The sequence below is a fragment of the Chrysemys picta genome, chromosome 1 (genome assembly GCF_011386835.1).
Source record: "Chrysemys picta bellii isolate R12L10 chromosome 1, ASM1138683v2, whole genome shotgun sequence".
Lineage (NCBI taxonomy): Eukaryota > Metazoa > Chordata > Testudines > Emydidae > Chrysemys > Chrysemys picta.
This window is the reverse complement of record NC_088791.1, coordinates 157,898,830-157,923,568: the sequence shown is the minus strand read 5'-3', so window position 1 is coordinate 157,923,568 and position 24,739 is coordinate 157,898,830. Positions and strand designations below refer to the sequence as shown.

At 41.5% G+C, this 24,739-nt stretch overlaps 1 protein-coding gene across 50 annotated transcripts in view; it reads left to right on the top strand.

Moving 5' to 3' along the window:
- The window catches only part of ABI3BP (ABI family member 3 binding protein), a 403,542-nt gene that overhangs the window by 151,401 nt on the left and 227,402 nt on the right, over positions 1-24,739 (top strand). For all 50 annotated transcript variants that reach the window (XM_065587762.1, XM_065587956.1, XM_065587764.1 and 47 more), the window contains one exon: positions 896-1,075. In XM_065587762.1, coding sequence (XP_065443834.1) covers positions 896-1,075 — 180 coding nt within the window. The remainder of the gene's footprint in view (positions 1-895; positions 1,076-24,739) is intronic.

Below are 24,739 nucleotides of genomic sequence, written 5' to 3'. Positions count from 1 at the left end.
CTGATGTCCAGGCCTAATACTGACTACAAAATTACGTTTTGTTTATATTAATAAAAAAACCACAAACTAATAAAGAACCCCAACAACAACAACTGACTATAAATTCAACTGGGTGTAGTTATTATTTTCCCCAAACAGTTGTGTAGTGTTCCCGTGCATTGTTAAAGAAATATAGTGAACTTAAAAATCACACTTATGTACTTCTGTTGGAAATTTTTCGGGTATGGTTGTTACAGGTGATACCTAGAATTATTGAAAATAAAGGATTTAGTTTTAGTTTATTTTATGCATTTCACAGCGGTTAGTATGTAATGAGTTTTAGGGCATGTCTGCACTGGAGCTGGGAGCGTGTCTTTCAGCCTGGGTAGACTTGCGCTAGGTCTGGTTGAGCTAGCTTGCCAAAAATAGCAGTGTGGCCATTGCAGCATGGGAGGCAGCACAGGATAGCCACCCAAGTACGGACCCTGGGGGTCTGTTGGGCTTATACTTGGGCAGCTAGCCCATGTCACCACAGCCATACTGCTATTTTTCACATAGCTAGCTCAAGCAGTGATAACGCATGTCTGTCTACCCAGGCTGGGAGGCATGCTCATAGATGCTGTGTAGACAAAATCCCAGTGTTGTTCGTGCGAGTCTTTCAAACAGCAACAAAAGAGAAAGAGCATTTAAAAGAAAAATGTGAGTGTAAAACCCACAAAAGTTGGCAGAGGCTCAAAGGCAAGTGCAGTCCCTGAAATGACATTTAATTTGCTTTTTGAAATGACTAGTTTTCAGGGAGACTGCCCCTTTAAATAGTTGTTGCCTATTACTAGCGTGTTGAGCTCCCTTGTATTCTGATATTCTCTTAGTGAATGAGAAGATAACTCCTCACCTCTTCTTTTTCTTTCTCCCCCAGTTAAAGGACAAAACCTGAAAGTCCAGATCAACGCAACTGATGATACTATTTGCATGAAATACCTTCGGCTAAGTCCAGACACCAAACTCCAAGGCTTCATCCTGGGATATGGAAGCAGCTTCTTCTCTAACCAGTATATCCCTTTGCCTTCAGAAGGAAAATCCTATGTAACGGAAGTTGGTAAGGCATTATGGTTTTGAGTGCTACTTTTGGTCAGTGGACAGGAGATTGGAATTAAAAGAATGGGAATCGGGTTTGTGGGGTTTTTTTGTTGGGGTTTTTTTTTTTTTTTTTTTTGCTTTTTTTTTGGGAGGGTGGAGTGAGTTGTGTGTTGTTTGTTTTTGTGTTCAGGGATTTTTGCAAAGTTTTCAGATGGCAGAGGAATTGGGAGATCATTTAAGGAAAACAGGTATTTCTGGTTCTGGAAAATTTTGACATTGGTTAGCTATTTGGTTTACATATTTTTTTTAACTGCTGATTTTTTTTTTCTGATATTGGCTGTATGCATGGATTAGATAAGGTTATTTTGGATACAATTGCAGTCACCAGAGACAAGCTAAGGTACCAGGGAGTCAGGTGCCAGTCAGGCTTTAGGCCCTGTTATAGGGTTCAGAGACTCACAATGACAGCTAAAGTGGGCCATATGAATTCTAACTCAGGAGTATAAAAGCTATCTCCCCTAAAGCTACCATCTGAGGAGGTAATGCAAAAAGAAACCCTAAGAACAGCTTGGGAGTGAACTTGAAAATTAAGGTTTATATTTGTAAATACAGCACTATAATAAGGCTTGATTACTTACATTGTAAATAAAGTCCAAACCCCAAGAAGAGGGATGAGTTTGGACAATAAGCTGTGTGTGTGAGACATGTGGTAAGAATGGGAGTCTAGTCATTAACAGGGCCCTCAAATGTTAAATATACAACATTGCTTATTAACAAATTGTTTGTTCATTCTTAACTAAAGATGAGACTGAACCATAAAATTCTGATGTGAAGACAAGTTTTAACAATGTTAGGGGGATTTCTGGCATTCTGATTTGGAGCCATTTGGTTACTTGTTGTTAATCATGTGTTGTTCAGGGCTATGGTTGGATATCACAATGTGAGACCTAAAGGTGGCTTACAATGTAAAAAAGTGAAATGAAAATGTATACTGCCTTCTCCCAAAGTAATACTATATCTTGGCTACAACTGAGTGATTTTTAACATGCCCATAACTAAGCAGTATTAAGCTAGAGTGGTAATATGCTCTTCCAAATGATATTTTATAATTGGAATAATTCATAATATCAACACAAACAAAATCTTCATTTTCCTGTAGGCTCCAAACCTCCAAAGGAGTAAACTGTTTATATGCATAGATGGCAGCTATACTATTTATTTGGGAGCTGCCCAAAGACCTAAAAACATTGTCTGTCTTCTGTTCCATGGCCTCAGTGCACTGCAATGGGGGTGATATTGTCATTGAAGTTAGGCAAATTTAAACAGGAAATAAAATGTCCATTTTTAACAGTGAGGGTAGTTAACCATTGCATCAGCTTAGCTAGGCATGTGGCAAATTCTCCATCACTTGGAGCATTTAAAACAAGATTGGATGGCTTTCCAAAAGATTTGTTCTAGTTCATCTGCAAATTATTGGACTATAGCAGGAATTACTGGATGAAATTCTATGGCTTGTGTTTATGCAGCTCAGATTAGATCAAGTATGTGAAACCTGGCTCTGGCTGCTCTAAGGTCAGCGTTGTGGTGAGGCTATGGGAGTGAGGCTAGGAGAGCATGCTGACTAATGTTGCCTTGAGTCGGAAAATAATTAAAATATTTATTTGTGGCCATTTGACCTTTCTGAATGATGTTCAACCCTCTGGTTGAAAAATTTGGACACCAGTGGACTAGGTGATCATAATGGTCCTTTCTGTTCTTGAAATCTGCCCCGTCGCTGTAGTATCAGAATACTTGGTGGTGTAGGTTTATGGGAAAAAGGTATAACTGTACTGAAATTCTTAAAGTGCCCCTGCTAATGTGGTTCTGGGTGCTGACTGTGATTTCATAATAAAACAGAAGAGGGTGGGGGGGAAGAACAGAGGGAGTTACAGGGATAACAGTAACCCCTTGGGGTGGGGATGTGCATGGCAGGGAGGGGAATGCTATAGGGTTTTGTTTTTTTTAAGTAAGGAGATTGGGGGTCCAACTGGATTTTGAAGGGTGTGAATTCCTTCCTCTCGGGGCCACTGCAGCAAAGACATGATTGTTGTATAGCTGGAAATCAAACTCCTGAGATCTCTTTCTAATTCCATCAGTGATTTAGAATTTGAGTTCAGGAAAGTCACTTACACAGCTCCACCGAAGTCACAGAGTTTAACAAGTCTGAATTAGACTCTTTGTATAATGTCTGCAAATGGGGAATAATGTCTTCTATAATTAACTTTCAGGAGTGCTGAGGCTTAATTGATGTTTGTAAAGTACTGAGGTCCTTGGGTGAAAATAACAATGCAGCCTTCTGTAGTTCTCCTAATTTTTTCCATTTAATAGGAATGATGCTACCCAGTGGTGTGTAAAATCATATGAACCATGGACTCTGTGTCAAAGGTGGACTTCAGCTGGGACAGACTGCATTTAGTAGTTGTATTTTCTGTAGCTTTAATGTGTAAGCTTAGTGGCTTATAGCGAGATGAAGCTCTCTGAGCACCGCTTACCTGAGTGGTGCAGTAAATCAGAGTATCCAGCAGTATCCTAGAATTCCATAGAAACTGTTGCTATTACACAAGCAAGATCCTGCTCCAGTGAAGATTAAAAAAAGATGATAAAACTCTTGACATTTATAGCGTGGAATGAAATGTGCTATATGGTCTCATATATTAGACACAACAAAGCACCAAGTCAATTACCTTCTCAGTGGGTTTTGTTATGCCAAAGTACTGGGGAGGACCTTTCATTTAAAAACGCCCCCACACATTTCATTGACAGATTCAAGCTCTCTACATTGTAATATAATCCGATGAGACAACTTCTTAATGGCAATGCACCACTTAAAAGTGAAGGGAAATAAATATGATAAATATAATTGTGTCATGTAACTGAAATGTAAAATACAATATGCTGTAATTTTAAACACTAGCATCTGTGACTTTAGGCAAACAGCTTTCTTACACAGAGCAAGAAAGAAACCAGCTGCAGAATTTGCTATAGGCTATTGGTGTACTCCTCAGGTCCACAGTGTTTATTGATTGCATTTAAAGATAACAATTACCATAAATCTGTTAACTCAGGGGCATTTCAGGTTAAAAAGATTAAGAGTTATTTTACATGCCCTATGGAAATGTTTATTTGAATGCAAAAAGTACTCTGTACTGCATTAAAATGGAACACCAGGTTGCAAATTTCCACATAAGTATATAGCATTATCTTAAGGGTAGCTCCTAAGTTGTATTTATCTCATGCTCAGTGCAACTTGAGTGGGAGGTGGGAAGGAAAGGAGACAAAGGTGGCGGCAAACAGCCCCTTGCTTTTTAGGCTAGCTGCTGTCATAAGTTAGAGCAGCCACAGGGCTGCTATTATGCTGGCTGGAAGGGTCCTCTGGGGACTGTTCTGCCAGTTGGAAAGTGCACCCAGAACACTCCATGTGAGGAAGGTCGGGAGAGCAGGTAGCTGTGGGCATTCTAACCTGAGTGGGCTGTCCCACCATCAGGTAAAACTTGCATCCACAATGGCATGAGAAGTGGTGGGTGTTGGCTTGCACAGCTGAGGTTTTTCTGTAATTTACTAAACTTGAGCAGTCGTTGAAAGGTACGAGATCCACTGTGCTAAGAGAGAATCAGGCATGGGACTATTTGAACTTTCATTCTTATCTCTTAACTCCAGATTGGTCTACATGGGACAAAGTCATCCCAGTCCTTCAGGACTCGTGTGGCTCCTGTGGCATCTTAAAAATAAGTGGATAAATCCAGAGCGGTTCAGTCAGTGCCCAGCGTCACTTCTGTAGCCTTCCTGAGCACCAGCTCATGGAATAGGATTCACTCATGCATAGACTATGCCACGTGGCAGCAAAATTTGCCAGGACACTAATTCACTGAGTCCTGATTACTGTTTATGCTTAAGCAACTGAACATAGGGGCTATAATGGTAAGTGTTAAACAGCCTTAATAATGGGGGTTGCTATCAGTGTCTCTTGTAATTATTTTTTTTATATAATAGTGCATAGAGACACAAGGAGAGATCCGGGCTCCATTATGGTTGGCACTGGACAGTGCCTCTCCTAAAGAGCTTACAGGCTACACAGATGAGAGACACAAAGCTTTGCAGAGAAGTAGTATTACTATCCCAGTTTTGCAGCTGGGAAACTAAGGCACACAAAAAATTGAGTGGCTTACTAAAAGCCACACAGGAAGCCTGTTCAGAGCTGGAATTGAGCCTACATCTGTAGCAGATCCATAAACTGAACTTAGATAAATTCTGATGCTTCATGGAGATTGTAGGGAAACTGCAGTGAGTTTGATATGAAAGAGAATATGAAAAGAATGGTTAGTAAGACTAAAATCTTGTCTTGTTTGCTGTTCCCAAACATAAAGGTAGTGAAGTCTTCATTTGTTTGAAAACACTTCATTATTGATCATAGGCCATGTCTACAACAGAAACTTTTGCCGATATAGCACTATCAGTTAGGGACTTGATAGCTTATGACACTTGGATACTACCAGAAGGCACCGTATTGATGTAATTATATTGGCATAAAAGTGCTTTTGCTGGTATTGTGCTCGCTGAACCAGTATAAACTAAAGCAACAAAAGCACTCTTTTTCTGGTATAATCTTCGTCTTCACTAGGAGGGTTTGCCAGTATTGTATAGCTTTTCTAGTGTAGACCTATCCTTCGATGCTAGCTTTGAACAAGAGCTGAATCTAGCTTTAAACGTTGTCTGAAATATATGAGAACAGCTAAATCTATTGACACACAAAATATCCAATGCAGATATGTGTGAATAACAAAGCCATGGGGAAAAATTCTTACTGTTGGAGAAACCAGTGAAAATCATATTCTTGTTCTTTTCACAATCTTAACAACTTGGTGTGCTCACCTTTATTTGTTTTTGCATTTTCTGTTTTTTGTGGTTTTGGAAATGAACACTGCATTTATGTTTAGATGCAAATAGTAACGTTTTTATTTTGTTTTTGTTTTCTTCAATTAGCTCTATTTTGTCAAAAACCTAATTTCAGACATTTCAAACAGCTTCATAGTGGCTCAAAATTTTTAAAATTTCCAAATTTCAATGACAAATGTTGTTTTCAAATTTCAACAGTGAAAATACAAAGAAATGTCTCCCTCCTCCCCCTTTTCCTTTTTATCTAGTTTAGTTGCAAGCATAGAACTCTGAGTTCTGTTGCAAAAAAGATTGAGTATATTTCTCAAGAGGACACAGGGATTTATCAAGTCATAATGAATCTAGAGTCACAAGTTCAAATTTCATGACTGTTCACATAAATTCAACAAACAGTGGGTGGGTTTTTTTCAGCTAAAGCTTTGAGAAGCATCAGAAGCAAAAAGTTTGGTTTCAAGAGTCAATCTACAATCTAATTGCCTTCCACACTTTCCCAAAATTTCTTTACCATGCCAGTTCAGAGAATGAGGAAGGCCCATTGGTAATGTCTCAGACTTCTGTGTGGGAGGCATTATGGAGGGATCTGGAATGGTGAATGTAGGTTTCCTGTTAAATAGAGGAAGGGTGCTTCCACCAGAGTTATGATAAATGGAGAGACATTAAAAGCACCTGCTGACTGGATACTTGGCAGCACTGTATATACCAGCCCTGAGCTCACAGCTCTAATTTAATATGTTAAGTTCTTACATTTGTACAGAATGTTCTTAATTTGGACAAGCCACCTCATTATCCCAGTTTTATTCTATTCAGGCTGAAGGACTAGCCGTAATCCTGCCAAGCATTTTGCTCTTCATGCCAGTATTCATGTACTAGCAGAGCTGGGCAAATAACGTTTTAAAGAAGTGAATATTTGAATTTTTAAAATGAATTCATTTTGGCTGTGTTGTTAATGCCTCTCTTGTGCTTATTTTATGTGAACATTCGAGCGATAAAATTTTATTGGAAAAAATTCACAGAAGGCAAATTTCAGTCAGATGCATGATGGTTGTGAAAATTAAATTGTAAATTAACATTGGGAAGTGTTGGAGGACTTGTAAGCTCATCTAATTGAGTAGCAGAGACAATATCATGTAACTTAACTGACCAAACCACTAATATTGGAAGCAACATCGCTTGAATTTTGAATATTTGCAGTCAATACAAATATTGATCGTACTACAGATATTCCATGACTAAAAGTGGCTAAAATAATCATATTACTTATTATGAATTATTTCCTCACATCTTTCTAGTAGTATGTTATATATTCAGAGTTTCTAGTGAAAACTGAGTATTTGTGTTTAACATTTGATTCTGGCTTTAGTTCACTAAGTGTTTGTCTACACTGCAACTAAACGCTCACTGCCAGCCCATGTCAGCTGACTCAGGTTCACAGGGCTCGGGCTATGGGGCTATTTAATTCTGGTACAGATGTTTGGGCTCGGGCTGGGACTCTGGGAGGGTCCCACAACTTGGGCTCTAGCCCAGGCTGAACATTTACACCATAATTAAACAGCCCCTTAGCCAGAGCCCCACAAGCCCAAGTCTGCTGACATGGTCCAGCTGAGGGTGTTTAGTTGCAGTGTAGATGTAGCCTAAGCATTTGCTGGCTCATTTGTCTGTGAAATGGAACCCAGGAATAGAGTGTATTGCAGCTATAGGTGGCACAAGTAGTGATGCCTATAGTTAGCAATCTTAATTTCGTTCTCAAGTGCAAATGTTTTATGATAGTCTTTAATTACATGATCACATACTTCTTTTTCCAGGGCCCATCACTCATTTTAGTGCATGTAATGGACTGTGGTCTGGGAATGAAGATATTGAATGTAGGATGCCTGCCTCATTTTTTTGCGGAAATTGGAGGTGTGTGGCGAATGAGACAAGGAATTGCAGGAAGAGAAAGGATGGTCTCATGGTTAAGGGTGAGCCTGGTGTTCCTTCCCCACTGCTGGAAGCAGAATGGGAAAGGAGGAGAGTTCTGGGTTCCTTCTCCTGGTCAGGGAGCAGTGGAGGGAAGGGGAGCCCATGAGCCCCTTCCCTTGGCCTGGTGGGAAGGAATTGTTGACAGAGGAAGGAATAGTTATAAAGGAAGGAATGAGGAAGGGCACAGATGGCTCTACTTTGTTTCCCCTCCAAGTATGTCACTGGAAGGGATGGTATCCAACTTTCCCCCTTATGGTTCTACACTGTCAGCACTTCTAAGGATTACCGGAGAGAAAAGGTCTCTTTGAGGATGATCCCCTAGTTGTCAAGGGATTGTGTAGGGAAAAAAAAAAAGATCCCTTGGGAAACCCAATTCTTCATCAAAGCTCTAGTCATAGAACAGGGTTTTCAAAATACAGAGTCTGGATGATCACTTACACTAAAGAAGATTACCCATAAAGGAGTGCTCTGCTCCTTCAGGAGTTGTGCCAGAACCCAGCTCTAAGTGATGTTACTGCATGGTAAGCTGGTGCATTGTAGATTCATACCCTGGCTTGCCGCACAGTAACTTCCTGTGTAGACAAGCCCTTAGATGTAACTCATTTTCTCTGAGTCTGAATCTGTCTGATTCTGGCAGGCAGTAGCTGGTACATAAATGTCTTATATAATTCTTCCAGTTATTTTTAACTGTCTCATTATTATTTAGTATTTTGGCTATGTAATAAAGAGATTCCATTTTGCAAGGGAAATGTTTTCCTGAGATCAGAAATCTGTTGTAGCATCCAAGCTGAGTTCTAATCTTTATATATTTCTGGAAAAGGTCATACGTCTCATTCTGTAATTTCCCAGTTATTGGCAATGGTCTCACTTTATAGTATGGCTCACAAATTATAGCCCAGTTTTAGAAGGGGAAATTTGTTTTTCTGATATCAGAGCTTCCTTGTTTCATCAGAGCCAAGGCTTTAGTCCCACCTCTGGTTCTAGTGAACAGACATGAACCTAAACCTGATCCATGGGTTCCCAGAAGAATTTACTGTGAGAAAAAATTTTGTTCTAGAATGTATTCTGACAACTTTTTGAACTTCACTTTCATATGTGTTTGTATGGCCCTGGTCATCTTACAGATTTGCAGACCAACTTCAATCTGAATTTGGAAGGGTCTGCACAACTCTACAGAATTCTTTCATTTATGACATTTTGGATCCTTAAAAGGGATAACATTCATAGACTCATAGGACTGGAAGGGATCTCAAGAGGTCATCTAGTCCAGTCCCCTGTACTCAAGGCAGGAACTAGTATTATCTAGACAGAGGGCTGGAGGTGTGGGGGGGTGCAGGGCAGAAGGCTGTGTGTGGGGGGGTTCAGGGGTCAGGGCAGAGGGATGGGGGCTGTGGGGGTGCAGGGCAGAAGGCTGGGTGTGTGGGGGGGTTCAGGGGTCAGGGCAGAGGGCAGTAGAGTGTGGGGGGTTCAGGGGTCAGGGCAGAGGGCTGGGGCTGTGTGGAGGTGCAGGGCAGAAGGCTGGGTGTGTGTGGTGGGGGTTCAGGGGTCAGGGCAGAGGACTGGGATGCTCGGCTCGTGGGGGCTGGAAGGGATATGCCCTGTTCCACCCCCTTCCCCAAGGCCCCAACCCTACCTCTTCTCTGCCTCCTCTATGGAGCAGCGAGCACGCTGCCACTCCTCCCCCTTTCAAGGGCCATCAGCTGATCGGCACAGGGAAGGAGAGGAAATGGGGCAGGAAAGCAGCACGCTGGGGGAAGAAGCGGGGGAGGGGGGAAGCTTGGCTGACGCAGGACCAAGCTTCTGCCTCCTGCCCCTGCAGGGGAGAGCGGTGGGCGGGGGGGCTGAGTGGGGCTGGGGGCTGGGACTGCGGCAGGCAGCAGCGTGCCACTCAAAATCGGCTTGCGTGCTGTGTGTGGCACGCATGCCGTAGGTTGCCGATCCCTCATCTAGACCATCCCTGAAAGGTGTTTGTCTAACCTGCTTTTAAAAATCTCCAATGATGGCGGAACCCCATTGGTTCCTCTGGTCAGGTGTCAGCTAGGCTAGGTGAACTTCTTAACCCTTTACAGGTAAAAGAGGCCTTAACCCTTAACTATCTGTTTATGACATCACCTCTCAGTCTTCTCTTCTCCAGACTAAACAAAACCAATTTTTTTTATCTTCCCTCAAAGGTCATGTTTTCTAGACCTTTAATCATTTTTGTTGCTCTTCTAATCTACCATCCAAACAACTGGTAGGCTAAATGTTTTATTAAATGCTGGATTTATGGATATGTGCCCAGATGCTTGAACTTAATTTCTGATTGTTCATATATTAGTTCATCAAGTATGGTTTCCTCTAGTTGAAAACAGTTTATGGGAATTAAGGAACATGACACTGTGGACTGTATTGTCTACAGGCCATGGTTTTATTTACACTTGTGTGAACATGCAGTTTATTTTGATTTTTTTGTTTGTTTGTTTTTTGAAAATACACTAATCACTTTTCTGCAAAATAGAATTCAAGGTAAATTATTGATGCAGTCTGTAAATGGCAATAACACACACACAGAAATACATAAACATGATTTTCAGGTTTGGTTGCCATATATATGCTACTTGGTGCCTCTCAGTAGCTGTCTTTTGATGTGTTCTCTTGAGGATGAAGATGAAATAGCAGAAGTTACATTGTAGGGATTTGCAATCTTGTGGCAGATTTCTATAGTGTGCTGATACCTATTCCTCCTATCATGTGAATATTTTCCCTTAAGCCCTCTCCTTACAGAAGCAGCGGAGTTCCTTCACTGTTGCATACATGCCACTGACATTTAGATATATGTGCTCACAAACCCAGTTTGCCTCTGCACCTCAGGAAAGGGTTTCTGTATCCAAGTGGGATGTTATACAAAATCATGCTTGCAGATAGGCAGCCATCATTTTGAAAATTAGAGCCTGACAGTAGATAATTAATGACTTTTACTTATCTTACAGTTGTAGTTTCTGATTCTTATGTGAAGAAAAGTTCTTGTTTCAGCTTGCCATGAGGGGATATTGACTGGAATTGTTGGTCCAAACTAGCACAAGTCTGTTGTCTTTTCAGGCATGCTCCAAAGTGTATGTAGCAGTTTTCCAAGCTTCTGGGGGCAGAGAGATAGGCTAAAGTGCCCTAAGGTATTGTGGATTATCGTTGATCCAAATTGTTAGCTGAAGGTTTAAGTTCTGGTTTGGGGGGAAGGGAAGCTTTTACTGTGTTTTAAGAATTTTTAAAAGTGCCTAGAGATTTGGATAGGTGATTTTATTATCTTCTTATATATACACATTTAAATAAATATTGGAAGGGAAACTCTTGAATTTAAAAAGCTTATTCCCATTATATTCTAAATCAACATTAAGTTTTCTGGCAACTCTTCTCTCTTTCATCTATTCATCCCCCATTAAAAACACCGCTCTTTATTTTATTAACAAAACCTAAATATGGGGGCCTAAATATCTGGAATGAAATCCTCAGAGATTAAAACTCCCATTGACTTCAACTGAGCCAGGATTTCACCCGTGAAAAGCATCCCTTTAAATACTAGACACTTAGGGCTAGACACTCTGCTGCGTGTTGTAGCAATGTAAAAAAAAAAAAAAAAAAAAAAAGTAGAAAGCAATCACATTAACTAAAGAACCTATCTGGCTGGCATGAAACCAGATGGCTCTGTCATATTTTGGAGTAGGGCATGTGCTGGAGATGTGGCTGGCAGGGAGGATGTCATGGCTGGCGTGCTACTGTGTACTGGTGATTCCCTGACTGCTGGAATGGCCCCATCAGGAGCGCCGCCAGCTTTTCTGCTGCCCTAGGTGGCAGAAGGTCCCGCCCCGAAATGTCGCCACCCCTCAAATTGTAGCGCCCTAGGCGACTGCCTAGGTTGCCTAATGGGTTGCGCCGGCCCTGGGCCCCATGGATTATTTCTACTCTGCAATGTAAGCCCAGAGTTAGTAGAAGTTAAGTTTAGCAGACCTTGGCTTTATTAACATAGGATTTGGGTGTCTACACTCATTTGTAACCCCAGGCACAGGTGAAGACTCCGTGGGTTCTCTGGGGCTCAAGCAGCCATGGAAAAAAATAGGGGGTGCTCAGCACCCATGAGCCATAGTTTTGTACCTGAGGTCTGCTCACAGGACCTGTCCTAGCCCCAGATGGAGCTTGAGTGTGGAATGTGATAAGTTCTGTGCTGCTAACAGCTTCTGCCATTGGGGCAGAGAGTTTGTTTATAAACAGAGTCAGGGTGATTAATATAACAAAAGGCTTGTCGTTAATTTAAATTAAGGATTTTTAGATGATCCTGAAAGCATTGCCAGGCACTCCAGTTAAAAGAGAGAAAACAAAGGGTAGGAATAACTGGTCCATTTTCAGAATGGAGAGAAGTAAATAGTGGTGTCCCCCAAAGGGCTGTACTGGGATCTGTGCTGTTCAACGTATTCATAAATGATCTGGGAAAAGGGGTAAACAGTGAGGTGGCAAAATTTACAGATGATACAAAATACTCAAGTTAGTTAAGTCCAAAGTTGATTGCAAAATGTTACAAAGGGATCTCACGAAACTGGGTGACTTGGCAACAAAATGGCAGATGAAAATCAATGTTAAATGCAAAGTAATGCGTGTGGCAAAATATAATCCCAGCTATACAGACAAAATGATGGAGTCTAAATTAGCTGTTACCTGTCAAGAAAGAGATCTTGGAGTCATTTGCAGTGACTCCACTGCATAGGACTTCCAGAGTACTGCAGATTTATAAGAATCCTTCTCAGTGTGCTGTATCATCCTGAATTTAGGTTGGATATTAGGAAAAACTTTTTCATTAGGAGGGTGGTGAAGCATTGGAATGGGTTACCTAGGGAGGTGGTGGAATCTCCTTCCTTAGAGGTTTTTAAGCTTAGGCTTGACAATGCCCTGGCTGGGATGATTTAGTTGGGAATTGGTCCTGCTTTAAGCAGGGGGTTGGACTAGATAACCTCCTGAGGTCCCTTCCAAGCCTAATATTCTATGATTCCAACTGCGGAACACTCATTCTCCAGCTTCAGAAGACTTAAAAATTATCTCCAATCATCAATGGGACAGACACAACTGAATAATGTAGCTGTCCTTAATGTGCATACCAGGAACTAGATGTAAATAAGATTGCTGACACTTATCCAGAAAGCTACAGTGAGACGTACTGTCTTTAAAACTGGGACGTTAGTGAAGACAGCTTGTAGGTGACTGTAATGGTTTTAATATACTGTAATTCATGATAATGTAATTATGTAGTTTATAACAATTTCATCATTATTAAAATAGTAAAGATACCAATGATAGACACATATCAATAACTAGAATATAAAAGAAGGGTATAAATATGCTGATAATAGCCTCCCCCCCCAAAACTGGCAGAGCCCCTCCCACCAAACACACACCCTTCTTTAAAAGCACCCACAGGCAAAAACAAAAGTCAGCGCCTTTGACCCCAAGTTAGGAATTGTTGAACCCTGGGTCTCAACCTGGGGCTCCAGTGTCTACACTGCATTATTGGGACTGAGTCCAACCACCCAGACCCCAGACCCCAAAATGTGTCCACTATAGCCCTGTTGTTCGTGGTGCAGTGTAGGGAAAACTTGATTGTCCACCATATTTGACTGTCCAGAGGACAAAAAATCGACCTGTGGAGTTGTGGGATATTTTTGATGGACTCCCCGAGCACAAGTCCAATCGGGCTGCGTCTACACTCCAGAGCAATAGGGTTTGAACCTTGGGTCCTGACTTGACTCCGGCTCAGACTGTCCACCCCCATGAGGTTTTGGGACCCTGGGTTAAGGTGAACTGTGTGTAGACAGAAGGGGAATTACGTATGAGCCTCAGTTCGAGCCCTGGGCTTAAACTGTAGTGTACATGGTCCCTGTTGTAGATGGTAGCAAGTTAGATCAATCCTCTGAGGCTGTGTCAGGGACCAAAAACCAAATCTGAGGGCATAAAGTAGGCTTATCATGTAAACACTATTATGCTTTCTGGAGTGGCTCATGACCGAGTGTGCCAACTTCAGAGCAGACTGTCAAGGAGCAGGCAGAGACCCCAAACTGGTTGTGTGTTCTATAATTAGATTTCAAATGTGAACTCCTAAAGCAATATAACAGTATTACCATGGAGTCACAGACAGTCCCCTTGTGCATTCCAGTCTATCGTGCCACCTAGGCAAGGAGGACTTAGTGATAGACGGTAATTTTACACCAAAGATCACAAAATATTTAGGTTACTCCTGGTCCCAAGAGACTAGTCACTTACCCCAGGTCAGTTTGTACCTTAGATCTCTCACCAAAGACAATGCTTGTAGCCAATCCTATAGTACATTATCTAGGGATTTATTAAGTAAGAAAAGAAATGAGAGCGTTATTACAAGGTTAAAGCAGGCAAACATATAGACCCAAATGAGTTAGTCTATGGTTCTAAAGGTGACAGAATTGTAGTAATCTGTGGGCTCTGAATGTCTTTTAGGGCTAACTCAGGTTGACCCTGGGGACCTCTGTTTCTGTTTCATAGCTCTGGCTTTGTGAGAGTCCAAACAGCAAAAGAGATGGAAAAATTTTCTCATCAGCTGTTTTTATTTCCTTCTTCCAGAATTCAGGCTAATCGGGTGAGCCCTTTTACATACAGCCTCTTCATGGCTGTGAAGGGGCAATTAACGAAGTCTTTGTATTGTGATGTACCACCATGACCTTTCTTAATGGTCAGGAGACGATCCCTCCTCACTGGGTTCACAGATTGAGAGCAAGCATTTTTTACAGTTATAAAGCAAAAATTTTAATATTACCTTATAGCATGTGATAAAGAAATTGTGAGATTAATGCATGCAGCAATTTACAAGCATTTCATAAAGACTAAACACATTGTTTTAAGTTCAATACCCATCTTAACCATACTATCACACAGGGGAAACAGACTGGTTTCCAGCAATGAATTTATCAGTGAGTAGGTGAGGCCTAAAGCCTTGGCAAGAGCTGACACCTGGTTTGCCAGCATCACAAACTATTAATTTGTCAGTTCTTTAAACACAAATATGCTCACTCATTAAACGTGGCTTTAATGTCCAGTCTGTCATTCTTATGTACCATGTTTATTCCTTAAAAAAAAAAACCCAAAAACAAAAACAAAACACCACTACAAGAAAGAAAAAATGCAATGAAGTTTGAAGATGTTAGCTAATGTAATAGTAACTTAAAAGCATATCTATAAGAAGTTAATTATTATTAATTCTGTAAGCACTGGAAATTTAAGAGTTATATCTTTTAAAAGTCTCAAAAATCAGGTAGCAGAGATCAACATTCAGAACAGATAATATTCTACACTAGAACTTTCACATGAACTCTGCACACTTGATTACCTTGCAGTTCAAACTCTAATAAGGGCCACGAAACATGCTATTTATGATATGACATAGCTGTGAATCTTTGGCATTGTTGCTAGAGAGATGCTTAAAATATTCTGATTCTGAATTCATTTTAAGGATTCTTTGAGAGAGTGATTGAAAATAGTGAAAAACAACATTGGCAGCTTGACAGGCCATCTAGCAAAACCAGATGAATGTGTATGAACTCATCTTTCACTGTTACAGAAATGTTTACATCATCGTCTCTCACTATACATCCAGTTCCTGTAAAGAATACCTTTTCACTCATTGTTTATTTGTTTTTGGTTTAGTTCTTTTAATATTTGAGTATTTAGGGGATTTTCCAAATATTTTCAGAGGCTGTATGTTACAATTTTTAGTGATGTCCGGCAAATGCACATAGTAAAGAGAGAATCTCTGAGTAGTAGTAAATTAAATAAATAAATTAATGGAGATATCCTATCTCCTAGAACTGGAAGGGACCTTGAAAGGTCATCAAGTCCAGCCCCCTGCCTTCACTAGCAGGACCAAGTACTGTTTTTGCCCCAGATCCCTAAGTGGCCCCCTCAAGGATTGAACTCACAACCCTGGGTTTAGCAGGCCAATGCTCAAACCACTGAGCTATCCCTCCCCCCATAGTAGTTAGTGTGTGATTGAAATTAACATTACTGAGTCTTAATGAGTTTGATGTTGGTTTGCTGGGAGACAGAGGGACTGAAGTGGATGTTGGGGAAAAATTAGGAACTCTTCGATCACATCCCTAATGTTCTCTATAAAATTACTGGAAGTTCTTGTAGGACTGCTGTATGTTGTTTATATATTTTTTTTCATTTTGTAGAATATGTATATGTTAATGCTACAATTGATTTTTAAAGACTTTGGCTGGATTCTAGACTTTGTTACACTGATGTAAATTGACTCCAGGGGAATTACTCCATAGTCACATCAATCCCTTATCAGCAATATATCATGTTCTGTTTAATAGGTCTTGGGGTTGGCATACCAAATGGACATGGCATGTGGCTGCTTCAGGATAAATGTTATCTAGTTTATGAACATAATTGGAAAGTGAGGGTGGCAAAATTGATTGCAATGTCAACTGGTGCATTGATATTCTCTCTTCTAAACATACGGTGGTTGGCAACTGCACTGCTACATTTGGATTTTGTTTTCCCCTGAAGTATTATAGCTTTACAAGTGCTATTTGCATTGTCCACTAGTTCCATTATCCATTGTGGGCAGAGCAGAGGACAATATAGTTCAGTACTACAAGCCCATGAAAGGTACCACTGAAAGGTAAAACCATTTTGGCAGGGCTTTGGAGCTGTGCTCTGGCTCTGCTCCAGCTCCAGGCAAAAACCTGCAGCTCCACTGCTCTAGAGCTGCTCCGCGCTCCAGCTCCAGGCTCTGCTCCAAAGCCCTGCATTTTGGTGCCCATTTGGCAATAAGAGAATTGTTTGTGCTTTAGCAAGGAGAGCAGCTGGCACTGAATCTCAAGAACGAAATATGTTTTAAACATTTAGGCTATACTTTAACTTACTTTTAAGAATAGTGGCATATATTTATACGAAGCTTTTCATCCAAAATTATCCTCCAGTCAGTGCTTTATTAGCTGCCTGTATAGGAATCACTCAAATACTACTGAAAGGTAGTGAGTGAAACACAAGAGCCATTCCACACCAGCCCTATGTAGCAGGTGATTAGGAGTGTAGGAGAAATTTAGGGAGGCAGAATGCAATTACCCAAGTTGGAATTACTCCACCTCTACTTCTATGAAAAGTGCCACAGGATGTTCAACAATCATGAGTGAACAGGTCCTTGGTTTTGTATCTCAGGGTACATCTATACTGCAGTAAAAAAACCCTGGCACCAAGTCCCAGAGCCTGGGTGAGGTGGCTTGGGCATGTGGGACTATAAAATTGCACTGTAGACATTCGGGCTCAGGCTGGAGCCAAGGCTCTGAGCTCTCACCTCCCTCCAGCCCAAGCCCGAACATCTACACTGCAGTTTTTAGTTCTGCAGGTTGAGCCCTGCAAGTCCGAGACAACTGACCCAGGCCAGCTATGGCTATGTCATGGATTTTCACTGCAACGTAAACACACCCTCATTGGCAAGACAGACACTGCCTAATTGTAAGTTACAGGACAATAGAACAAGTGCAGTAGACATATATACTGAATTTTTAAAACAGAACTCAGTCCTGCTCCTGTTGAGTCAGTGACAAAAGTCCTTTGGTGTCAGTGGTGCTGAATCTGGGCCATAGCTGAGAGCGACTTACAGGTCTGGCTCCAGGCACCCAGCGCAGCAAACAGGTGCCTGGCGTGGAGGGAAGGACCTGCCACCGAAGAATCGAAGAATAAAGCGGTGCGGTGGAGCTGCCACCGAAAGTGCCGCCGATCGCGGGTTCTTCTTTTTTTCCCACCGCTTGGGGCAGCAAAAACCCTGGAGCCGGAGCTGGCCCTGGCGACTTACGTAGTGATGGATGAGGACTGCGGGCACAATTTGAAAACCTGTATCTTCATACCAATCTGAGTTATCATCTATGAAGTCTGAACTTCATTAAAGTTAAGTGACGGTTCATATGACATCCTAAATAGAAAGATTATAATTAACATGGATGTGGGACAAAACACAAGCTGAAATTTAGTATTTAGTATTTTTTCCAAAGTTGTTCCATGAAACAAAACAATAGGAAGGTTGAAAACTTAACTTGGCAGTGAACAAAACTTGGCATCTGTCAGAGATCTTGGTCTCCTCTTTCTTTGCTGTTTCAAACCTTCACTTCACCTGGACTGTGTTTGTTTGATGCTACCTTAACTCCTTAATTTTCTTCTATTAATTTGAAAATAAAAGTATCCTGCACTCAGGTCATGTCCTAACTCGTGTTTGTTTGGTTTTTAATGGATGGAAAGAACTGGATCATTTAACAAATATAAGTAAGACCTTAAGGGAAGATCAGATTATTAGATTTGGTCTTTGTCTTAAGCCCATGTGCAAAATTTTAAGGTTTCAAGGGACCTAGGTTCCAGAAATTTTTGATTTTTTTTTTCCTGCAAGGCCATAAAACACACTGAAGTTATGTAAAAAAAGATTATATTGTCCCAGAATGAAGAATAGTTGAGCAACTACCTCTGTCCGGTTGAATCAATAGAAACTTGAATTCATGAGACAAGGGACTGTTCAATAACACATGGACAAACCTTTATTTAAAATAATATCTTTCTAAAGATTGGAGGTTTCGTTACATGAAAAATTGCTTGGTGAAATAGATTGATCAGCTCGTAGAGTGGCTGTCTCCTAATCAGTCTTCATTTGGGCAGAGGGCAAAACATACTAAATTCAGTAAAAAAAAAAATATTAATACCCATAAAATATAACTCCGGATACACCCTAAAATGAATGAAATTTTTAAATTCTTTAGACAATTTTACCAGAATTTAACATATTTTCCATGATTTGTTGTCTTTAATTTCACATAGGCCAATATACTTAAAACTTGAGACGTTTAAATGGAATCAAACAAAAGCCATTGACTTCTGAAAACAGGATTTTTGCATCTGAAACAGGACCAGTGAATGCAAGTTAAGGTTGCATTTTCTAGCATTCTAGAAAGGAAGTAGTTTTTCTGAGCAGTTATCTGTTAAACAAGAGCAGAGGGATATACGGCATTTCATGCTCAGCTGCCAAAATAAAGGCTTGTTTGGATCTAACAATTGTTGATTTCAAGCCAGCTCTGCTTTAAAATGTCATATTTAGCTATTAGGTATTGGAGTACAAAATTCTGGTGGATGACTGGAAGATTAAACTCTCTCTCATTCAGTCCCCTTCCTAGAAATCTACCATTCTTGGATGTAGCTTCTGGTGTGGTTTAAAACAAACAAACAAACAAACAATCCAGCTGAAGCTGGATCCTAAACTTAATATAGAAGAAATGTTGTACTGACAAGAGTTGTGTCTCAAGTCCAATGAAGGATAAGGGGCCCAATTCTTAGCTGCCATAAAATGGCATAGATCCATTGAAGTTGACTTGGGAGTTACAGGTGTTCAGTTCCTTTCAAAATTTGGCTCAGCTATGCTGAAGATCTCCAAGGTAATTGAACAGACTGTAAATGTGTTATGAATCATTTTCTTGCAAATGTATAGGTATCCTTTATACCTCCCTGTGAGAATTTGGGGTTAAGTAGGCTTTGAAGAAGAGAGCAGCCTTTAGGGTTCTTGCTATTTAGCTTGTTATTTTTGAGCCATTCTTCTATGTATATAAGTAAAAATGGATTATTTAACTGCAGGCCTCATAAAGGGATGTATTACTATGTTAGTAGGGTTTTTTTGCAGTATGTTAATGTTCAGTATAGCCATTGGACAATTGTTCACTGGCCCCTGAAAGTGAATTGGTTGTCTCAGTCCAACAATTGGTTTCCACGTCACGAAAAATCATCACAACAATTCCCATCAATATGTATGTGTGATGGTTTGTGAAATCTATATAAAAATTAATTCTGATTGATTCTAGGACCTCTGTGTATAACTAACCCTAAGTGTGTATTGAATCAATCATTTGCTGATAGGGACCATGTCATGTATCACACACCCTGTCTGGAAGTAGCTACAGAAAGAAGTAGTTGTTAACATGGAAGGAAAGTGGTTACCCCAGGTTGCTGGCGGGGAGAGAGATGTTGGAATAATGGAAATTCCTCAACAGAAAAGGAGAACAAAGGAGGAGAATGTTAGACGCTGCTGTGAAGACACATGCTCTCTGAGCTAGGGAAATCATTTGGCCACCCAAGCTGAATGAGCTAGAGAACTTGTTTCAGGGCACAAAGAGAGAATATGAAGGCTGAACAGGAGGAGAGAAGGGTCCTGGCACCCTGAAGGGACTGACCAACAACCGCAAGGGCTTTTGGAGTGGTGAGGACACCGGAGAGAGGGTTTTTGTGAGCAGGTTTTGTTGGTTTTGGTTGGATTTGTAAGTCTCTAGGCTTTCTTTTAGGAATACAGTGATCATATGTTTAATAAGTTACTTTGCAAAGCTTCGGAGTTTATTGCTGTAACTGTTACATGTCCCTGAAGGGTTAATATGTAACCAGGGGTGACTAAATTACTGGGCAGATTTGTTGGATTCAGCACTGATCTTGGGGCCTAGGACAGCTGGACTTCCAGGAAGGGATACTAGTCTGGGCGTCTGTACTTGACTGAGTACTGGACTGAGCTTGAGGATATGTCTACACAGCAGCTGAACACCTGTGACTGGCCTGTGCCAGCCAACTTGGGCTCATGGAGTTTGGGCTGTGGGGCTGTTTCATTGTTATGTAGACTTCCTGTGAGGTAGGAGGATTCCCGAGCCTAGGCTCCAGCCCGAGCCTAGGCTCCAGCCCGAGCCTAGGCTCCAGCCCGAGCCTAGGCTCCAGCCCGAGCCTAGGCTCCAGCCCGAGCCTAGGCTCCAGCCCGAGCCTAGGCTCCAGCCCGAGCCTAGGCTCCAGCCCGAGCCTAGGCTCCAGCCCGAGCCTGGAAGCCTACATAGCAATGAAACAGCCCTGCAACCTGAGCCTTGTGAGCCCGCGTCAGCTGGCACAGGCCAGCCACATGTCTCCAGTTGCTGTGTAGTGTGACAGATTCAGACAGAAGAATATAAGAGTGTTGGAAGGCAGGTAGATCAGCCTTCAGAATGAGCAGGCCCCTGTTCCCTGGATAGCCAAACAAAGGCTACTCCAGACCAATTAAGACACCTGACTCCAATTAACCAGTTAAGGCCATTAGGCTAATGGAGACAGCTGGAACCAATCAAGGTCACACTTATACTGTTTAAAAGCTCTCCTTCTAGTGCCCTCCAGGAGTCCGAGGTGAAAGGAACTGGAGGAGAGGAAGCATTGCTGAATCCTGAGGTAAGGATGAAGCTAGGAAGAGGGGACCACGGGGAAAGTGGCCCAGGGAATCAAAGCGGCGTCAGTGGTGAAGGGAAAGCCACCAACAGCTGCTACCATTAGGGTCCCTGGGCTGGAACCTGGAGTAGAGGGTGGGCCCGGGTCCCAATACTCTACAGAGCTCCTCTGGAGAAGGGAAGCAGGACTCGGTCCAGGCAGAAGGCTGAACTGCACCTACTGAGTTCTCGGGAGCAACAGAGACTGTGGGGTATTCCCCCTTCCCATCTCCCATATTGGCCGGTGATGAAAGTAACTCAATAGGCTGTGACTCTTGCCGCTACACTGAGAAAGGGAAGTCACACTGGGGCCTTACTGAGTTTGAGGCCACTGGATCCACCCAGAAGCACGTGACCCACCAGTACAGGCTCGGAATTTTGTCACAATAGATATATCCTGAGAGGCCAGGGCCAGGACAGTGCCTGGATGTTACTAAATCTCAGTGGGATTAGCAGCATGCAGGTCCTAGTGTTTAGATCTAAACAAATCAGTCTGGTGAGTGTCCATCAAGGGGAGCATGACCAGGTAGGTGACAGTGCTTTTCAGCAACACAGAAGCCAATGATTCAGTCAGCATGAAGACTAAATAACCTTCTCACTCAAATGGGAGAAACATTAAATTACAGCACAGGACTGGGAGTCAAGAACTCTAATTTCTAATCCTGGCTCTGCGGTAGACTCTGTGAAACTGAGCAAGTCACCCTGCCTTTCTACACTTCTGCTTCTCCATCTGCAAAATGGGATAATACTTCCCTACTTTACAGGAGTATTTTAAGGCTAAGTTAATCAATTTATGTGTAATGCTTGTTTGATGGCTTTCATCAAACAGCTGAAGAATAATAAGGTATCTGAACCTGATGGAATCCCTGTTAAAATCTTCAAAGAAGGGGGAGAAGAACTGGCTCATCAGCTTACATCTTAATCGTCAAGATTTGGAATTAAGAAGAAATCCCAGCTGATTTTAGGGATGCCATGATCATCACCGTCTTCAAAGAAGGACACAAATTGGATTGTGGAAAGTATCAAAGAATCGCCCTGTTGTCCATTTCTGGAAAGTTTCTTGCCAGAATCCTCCTCACCTGCTGCTTCCCTTGGCCAAGGAAATCCTCACAGATTCACAGTGTGGATTCAGACCATCTCAAGGTACCATCAACATGATCTTCACTGCCCACCAACTTCAGGAAAAGTGCCACAAGCAACATCAACTTCTGTACATAGTCTTCATCCATGTCATGAAAGCATTCAACTCCATCAATCGTGAGGCTCTGTGGAGAGTTCTCCTTAAATTTGGATGCCCACCAAAATTTGTTGCCACCTTCCAATCCTCTACAGCAACATGTTTGTGATGGTCATCAGCAATGGATCCAAAACGGACCCCTTCCTAGTCAAGATAGCAGTCAAGCAGGGCTGTGTCATCACTCCAAGCCTTTTCTCCAGCTTCCTTGCTGTCATCCTCTGTCTCATTGCTGACAAGCTCCAGGCTTGACATCCAATACAGAATGAACGTCAATCTCTTTCGATCCAAGACAAAGACTATCACTAAAACAGTTGCTGAACTCTAATATGTGGATAACTGTGCCCAGTGCACCCACTCAGAAAATCTTCAAATAACAATCAGCACTTTTTCAGAGGCCTAACTCAGCCTCTTGCTTAACATCCAGAAAATTAAACTTCTCCACCAACAGACTCAGAATCACCAGGATCCTGCTCCTGTAATGCAGCTCAATAAAGAGACCATGGAGAACGTTGAGGACTTCCTTTACCTTTGCAGCTATCTGTCACAGAAAGTTGACATTGATGAGGAAATTCAACACTGCCTTCAATATACCAGTGCAGTTTTCAGATGCTTCAGAAAACGTGTCTTCAAAGATTGTGATATCAGGAATCAAACCAGCTTCTCGTGTACCAGGCCGTTGTTGTTCCTGCTCTCTTGTATGGTGCTGAAACCTGGGTCATGTACAGTAGACACCTCAAGGTTTTTGAATGATACCATCAACAGTGCTTCCGAAAGATCTTCCAAATCAAGTGGGATGACTGACGCACTAAGCCAGAATCTGCAGCATTGAAGCTATGATCATCCGCCGCCAACTTCATTGGGCTAGTTATGTTCTTCGAATGCCAGAAAATCTACTCCTGAAGCAGATAATGTTCTCACAACTGAGCCATGGTCGACAGTCCAGGGGTGGGTAAAAAAAGCGCTTCAAAGACACCCTGAAAGCCAACATGAATTTATGTCAATATTGCACATCTTCATGGAAAATCCAATCCCTCGATTGATCAAAATGGAAAAGGACTTTGTGGCAAGAATGCCAGTATTTTGAAATCCAACGGAGACAACAGGAAATGGAGAAATGGAAAGGGAGGAATGAACGTGCTGCAGCCCAATTTAACAATCCAGATCTGCCCCTTCCACTGGGAACTGTCTGTGCCAACTATGACAAGATCTGTGGATCCCAGATTGGTCTCATTAGCCACCTGCAGAGCCCCCAGCGATAACTGGCCATCGTTTTATTGGACGACAGTCATCCTCGAACTCCAAGGGATTGCCAACAATGGTGCTTGTATACTATGTTGATTGGCACTGTACACATACATACAAATAAATTAAATAAACTATGATCTTGTACTCTTACATATGCAGTAAAATGTTTGAGTCTGCTCCATAACCTCTCCCAAGAATATTTCTATATTATAATATGTTCTGTCAGCACAGTTTAGACCTGGATTTTAATGTTGTCTGGACTGCAACATGAGCTTTACTGTCTGATTTAAATTGTTCCAGTTTCATAATCATTTACCTTGATGAGGATGAACATAATAAAATACAATGTTGACTTAAATTTAGTTTAGTAATTTTGGCTCTAATGTCAGACAATTGGTTCCTAGCCCTATCCATTATAACAAAAAAAAATCCCTTTATTTTTCAAAAGTACTTCCTTTTAAAATAGTGTTATCAGGGAAATGATGAGTTCATTGGAAAATGTGGCTATGCTCTATTCTTCACATGGAGTGTACTTGCCAACCTCCATGAAGGGTGAGTGAACAACGCCCAACATAACACATTTTTTCTGAGAACAGATTTCAAATGTAGAACAGAAAGAGATTATAAAACCAAAACTGTATATAAACATTAGATTTTTGTGATCTTTGGTGTGTAGGGGGAGCGTGGGTAGAAGAAGTTTATGCTTTTTGAATAAACCCTTCATTATGGTAAACCACATCTATTATGTGTTGCTGCACATACTATTCCAGACTCTTCTCTAATCTCACAAATTGAGTGTTTTTTTCTGCTCAGTATTTGTGGGAGACCCCCCAGGATTAACCCCAAGTTGCTTCAGGAAATGGTGGAAAACTGGCAGATCTAAACAGCCTTGATAACACATTTCAGGTAGCCAGTAGGCCTTTTATTAATAAAAATGCTGACATGTGGTGCATTCCAAGGAGCAACATTTGCTCTTCATGAGCCAATGCAAAGTAAGGCAAGACTTAAAAACAAG